Genomic DNA, 6000 nt, shown 5'->3' with positions numbered 1-6000 from the left:
CTGCACTCCAGTCTGGGCGACAGAGTGAGACTCCAACTCAAAAAAAAAAAAAATAGTTTACTAGGTGTCTTGGGTTGGCTTGCAGTGAGAACTTTGGTTGCTTCTCTCCAAGCCTGCCAGTCCAGATGTTTGAAATTAGCATGCTCTCTAATTCAAATGGACAGAATGCATTGAGACCATACTGTACACCAGCAGTGTTGTAGGCACTAGGGACACAACAGGGAATAGATAGACAGAAGTGCCTGTTCTCACCAAGTTTATCTTCTAGTGAAGGGAAAAACAACTGTGTGTGTGTCTGTGTGTGTGTGTGTGTGTGTTTGTACAGAGAGAGAGTTGAAAAGGAGTGATAGGAAATACTAGATGCAGGGAATGGGAATATAAAGGGTTGGGGAGGAACTGGTGTTTTAAACAAGAAGGTCAGGAAAGGCCTCATTCAGAAGGCAGCATTCGAGGGGAAGAGAATCCAGGCTGAATGTAGAATAGCAGAGGGCCTAGGGTGAGAGCCCTTAGGCTGCCTGTAAGCACCTCTTCGATAGAAATTTTGTAGACCCATTTGGCAGTAGAGGAGGCAGGTAGAACATTAGGATTTCGTAAAGTTGTCTGACCACAGAGACATCAGAAAGTCTCATGTTGAAGTCATGAAGGGAACTTAATAAAATGCGACTTTAAGGGAACTTAATGTTGTTGTTTTCTCTTTTTCTATGTAAGAACTTTGGAAATCTGAAAACTCCAGATAATTTCCCTTCAGAGCTGGAGTGCATTTATAGGAGAGGAAATGAGACATCAAGAGTAGGAACTGAAGGGAGTGTGTGGGCCTTTGATGTGCAAGCTTGTGGGCTGCCTTTACTGGGGGTCCTCAGCCTGTGGTCCTCATAGCCTGGCATACTGTTGTGGCCACAGGACATTTGGCATAAACGTGTGACAGTGGAAAGCAGAACTTCTGAGCTGCATATCAGGAGTTCACCACAAGCTTCTACCTAGAACTTCACTGCACCTCAGAACGGCAGTTGGTGCCTGTGAATGTTACCCAGTGGGTGGGATTCTCTGTGCTCTTCCTGCTTTTGTCACACTAAAGAAAGCACAGCCTTATTCTCAAGAGTCACAATCCATCTTTATTGGAGAACAACTTATTTCCTCATAGTTGTCTTTGGTATAGAGATAAGAAAGAGATTTTAAAAGTGTGGCCTTTTTTCCCCCAATTTTAAAAATCCATTTAGGACACAGTGCTTTACACCTCGCAGCCAAGAACAGCCACCATGAATGCATCAAGAAGCTCCTTCAGGTAAAGTGGTGACAACTTAAAATTATAAATATGTCATTTGTACAATTTAAAAGTAACCTTATGTGTGAAAGAACAAATACACCCCTCCTCCCACATACATACTCCTTTAAGTACTGTCCTAGAACTTGTGTTTCAATAGCTTCACTATTGAAATGATAGCCAAGGGGAAGGTTGTTTCCATAGCAACTCCACTGGCAGAGTAGAGGATCCTCATCAAAATTTGGAGTGTCTTTCTTGGATCCAACCTTTTTTCTCTCCCCTTATTTGGATCTTCGTTTTCTTCTCTGAAGGACTTAAAACCCTCTAAGTAGTCAGTTTGTTAAACATCTGTTTCCAAAGAAGGATCTCCAATATCTCTTTAAATCATTAGTAGAATGCAGCTCTTCTTGAGAAGCAAAATTTCAACCATTTTTTCCCCTTGTATGTCACTTGGTGAGCTTTTAGTTCTTGGTTTTATTCTTCTTTATAATTTTAAGTCAATTCCCTGGTTTGATAACCTCGCCAGGAAGTTTATAATGATCCCCTAAGATGATGACTTCCATAAATCTTTAAAGATGTATATTTAATGAACTCCCAATAGCAGTCCATACAGTATCATCTGCTGTTGCCAGTCAGAATGCAAGCTGGCTATTTTCAAGAACATCACAGAGCAATAAAATACGTGTTTGGAATACCGTCTGTTCTGTGGAGCTGTTGTCTCAGCCTTCACAAGTACTGTTTTGGGACTCAGCATCTTGCTTTAATTTGGCTTTGAAATTCTAATGCAGAGATGTGGTCACATTCTTCAACTTGTCCTGCTCTGTTGATCACACAGCTTCTTGTCTTGCATTACATGATGCAAGCTACTGCCAATTCCAGGAATGCTTAACCTTAACAGGTCTTTGAAGCAACATTAAGAAAAATAGATCAATGTCTGTGATGTTGCGTTATAAGTCTTCTCCTTGAAGACAACTAAAATAGAACTTTTCTTACCTGCCTCCTCTGGGACGAGGCACTGTGGATACATGAAAATCATCGACTTGCCCCTCCTCTATACCATTGGCCCTGTCTCTCTCTCTCTTTTTAAAAATTTATTTATGTTTTAAATCTCCATTTCCATCCTGGAGTGGCTATCCAGATTTTGCATCTGGCTCTGATTTTAAGGAAGAATTAACCTGACAAGCTGGATATCCTTGTGGGCAAGAACCAGATATTCTAGCCTCGAATGTAATTTTATATCTGGTTATGCAAATGGATTGGTTTTTCTCTGCAACCTTTGAAGCCTTTAAACAGTTCCTTGTGCTGTTCTAAAATTAGGCCAAAGCATGGGAAGTCATAACTTGATCTCCATTCTTTTTACCATTGAAGGGCAGACATTTCACGCTAAGGTAGCCTTTTCTTACCTCCTCTACCTTCCAGACTATCCAAATTGTTCTTCTTTCTGGATAGTTGTTAAAACCTCTGCTTCTCATGTCCTAGAGGTTGCTTTCCTGGAGTCCTCCACCTCTCTACTCTTTAGTCAGTTCTTTACCTCTTGTCTCAGCAACCCAGGTTCTCTGTGATATAACTTCATTATTTCCTGCTTCCCTTCAATCCTTAACCTCTGCATCTGCTCATCTCTCTGGGCTCCCTAGGCCTTTGCTCTTACTCTGTATCTGGTGGAGACATATTCCGGCTTCAGTGACCTCTAATTTAAACTTCTTCCTCTTCAAGGCAATGAGCACAAAGACAGTCTCATGAGAGTCTTTGGATTCAATGAGCTCTCTCCCTCCCCTGATCACTTCCCACCCTTTCTTATACCAGGTTGTTTCCTGGGCAACATGCACTATATCAAGCATTGAGTATATTCTGACCCACAGATCAGCCTCTATACTGGTGAAGCTCACAGTCTGGCAAACAAGTACACACATAAACATTACACATGGCACAGCATTAAGAAGGAATCTAACAGGTTACTATAAGAGGTAGAGGTTCAGGGAAGACCTCATGGAGGAGGTGGTATTTAAGCTGAGACTCCCAATGATGCAAAGAGCCAAGGGGAAGGCAGTCTAAGCCAGTGGAACAGCAAGTGCAAAGGGCCTGAGGTAGGAAAAGTCCTGGTGAGGACCTGAGGCAAAGCCAATGTGGAGGAAAAATGGCACAAAATGCAAGGCCGTGTATGTCATAACAGTTCATCCCAAATATAGCATGAAACTTTTAAGTGGACAGTGACATTTACAGTTGTAAAAAAGATCATTCTAGTTGTATAGAGAATTGATTAAAAGGAGAGGAAAAAAAGCAGAACTGGGCAGACCCACCATGAGGCTACCTTGGCTGTCTAGTTGGGAAGGTGCTGACTTAGACTAGGATGCTGGTAATGAGAAAGATGAGAGGGTAGATTGGAGGCATCTTTTGGAGAAAGAATTGACAGGACATGGTAGATTAGATGTGGGAGAGGGAGGAAAATAAACCAAAGATAGCTCACAGTTTTGTGGCTCGTTGACTAGATGGATGATGCTGCTGTTGACTGAAATGGTCAAGAGTCTGGGAGGAGCAACCTGGGTAAGGGTGAAGGGATGCCAGAGGTTTTGGCTGGGCTGTGTTTGAGGTGCTTATAAGACATCAGAGCAAAGATGTGAGGTAGGCAGTGGGTTATCAGCTTAGTGCCTGGAGATGACAGCTGTCATATATGAATAGGAACACAGGTGCTAACCCAGTCTGTCTGGGTTTAAATCCCAGCTCAGCCATTTACTGCTACCTGGGCAAATTATCAACTTCTTTGTGTCTCAGTTTTCTCATCTGAAAATGTGCTAATAATAGTGTCTAACTAGGGTTGTTAGGAGCTTTAACACAATTCTTTGAACAGTACCTGGCACACAAGGTAGCTAAAACTTACATAATGCTTATTATTGTTGCAACTGTTAAGATCTACATTTGGGAGTCACTAGCTTCTAGACTTCTAGATAGTGTTCCAAGCTGTGGATGAGCTCACTAAGGAAGAGAACTTAGAGGAAGAGGGTGGCCATAGCAGTGGAAGGAAAACTGGAACGGACAGGGCTCTAGGAACTGAGAGGATGAATTCTGGACAAGGGAGAGTCAGTTGCAACTAAGAGGCTGGTAAGGTGAGAACAAACTGTTCATTGCCACTGGAAACATGAAGGTTGCTGGCGACCTTTACCAAGGCCATCTCTTTAGCGTCTTGAGGGCAGACATCCAACTCCGGTGAGTTCAAGGGTGAATGGTGGCAAGGAAGTATGGCCTGTGATTCTTAAGAGAAAGCTGGTTTTTTGAAGGGGGACAAAAATAGGACAAGAGATGGGGGAAAATCTGGGATCAAGATGAGAGGTCTTAGAGCATGTTTGTTAGCTAGTGGGATCCTGGAGTGCTGATGTAAGGGGGAGGATCAGACAGGCCAGGCAGCAAAGCAGGTAGTTTGCCTGTCCTGTAAGAGGTAAATCTCCCTCCCCATAAGAGATTGTGGGTCCCAGAGCACAGCAATTTAGACCAATTTAAATGTATAGTCTTCCTAATATGTCACATCATACACAGCAGGAAAAGATGAACTGAATAGAATTGGTGTGGGATATTTTATTATGTGTGTATTTATTTTTGTCTTATAGTCTAAATGCCCAGCTGAAAATATTGATAGCTCTGGGAAGACAGCTTTACATTATGCAGGTAACTCTCATCCTTTTTTTTTTTGGTCTTCTTCTGCCACGAGAAACACTATCTTTTGATTTTCTTTATTCAAACCATTAACCTTACCATACTATTCCTAATGGTGTCTTCTGTCATCATTTCTAGACATTCTTGTTTTACTCAGTTTGTAAAACATGTAAAGTTGTGCCAAGGAGTGTACCTAGAATTCATTAATTGCCTGCTGCCCAGAGACAATGATCATGATTAATGTATTTTAACTAGTTTAAGATTTCTTTTTAAACATTATGAACATCAATCAATTTTATTTATCAACATTTTGTTTTGTTTTGTTTTGTTTTGTTTTGTCAGTCTTCCTCTGTCACCCTGGAGTGCAGTGGCATGATCATGGCTCACCGAAGCTTCAACATTCTGGGCTCATGTGATCCTTCTGTCTCAGCCTCCTGCCTAGCTGGGACTACAGGTGTATGCCACCATGCTCAGCTTTTTTTTTTAAGAGACGAGATTTAGCTGTTTTGCCAAGCTTGTCTCGAGCTCCTGGGCTCAAGTGATTCTTCTGCCTCTTTCTTCCAAAGTGTTGGGATTATAGGCATGAGCCACCCTGCTCCGCAACATTTTATTTTAGTAATGTCACACAGCTTCAAATGACAAACATTGACACTGAACTTTGGGTGATTAGATTGACAGATTTCTTCTATTGTGAGCTGTGGAAAAGCTAAGTCCCATGAAAAACTGGACCAGATGTGTGCCTAAAGGCAAGTGATAGTCACTGGGTTTATGCCTGCATAACTGAAGTTAAGCAGTAATTAAAAGCACCTTATACTTCACCTTCCTAATTCCATTTCTCTTCAGTGCAACTGGAGTAAGATAAGCAGACTGTGTAGAACTTGAACTTCTCCTTCCTAGAAGTGTTGGAAGTCCCAGGTTGTGAGAGTTCTTAGTGATTAACTGTGGTGTTTGTGTTTTCCTTCCCTTAGCGGCACAGGGCTGCCTTCAGGCTGTGCAGGTTCTCTGTGAGCACAAGAGCCCCATAAACCTCAAGGATTTGGTAAGTACCAGGTGGTCACTAAAGAGAGAGACAGACACTGGTTTCTAGAGCACAG

The 6000-nt window shown here is 42.1% G+C and overlaps 1 protein-coding gene across 2 annotated transcripts in view; it reads left to right on the top strand.

Annotated features, from left to right (window-relative positions):
• The window catches only part of RAI14 (retinoic acid induced 14), a 154379-nt gene that overhangs the window by 127794 nt on the left and 20585 nt on the right, over positions 1 to 6000 (top strand). For both annotated transcript variants that reach the window (XM_008060261.2, XM_021713481.1), the window contains 3 exons: positions 1218 to 1282; positions 4861 to 4918; positions 5875 to 5945. In XM_008060261.2, the coding sequence (XP_008058452.1) occupies positions 1218 to 1282; positions 4861 to 4918; positions 5875 to 5945 (194 nt within the window). The remainder of the gene's footprint in view (positions 1 to 1217; positions 1283 to 4860; positions 4919 to 5874; positions 5946 to 6000) is intronic.

Source organism: Carlito syrichta, unplaced genomic scaffold (genome assembly GCF_000164805.1).
Source record: "Carlito syrichta isolate Samal-C Ts95f unplaced genomic scaffold, Tarsius_syrichta-2.0.1 Scaffold304573, whole genome shotgun sequence".
Classification (NCBI taxonomy): Eukaryota; Metazoa; Chordata; class Mammalia; order Primates; family Tarsiidae; genus Carlito; species Carlito syrichta.
The sequence above is the reverse complement of the archived record's forward strand: the minus strand, read 5'-3'. Positions and strand labels throughout refer to the sequence as shown.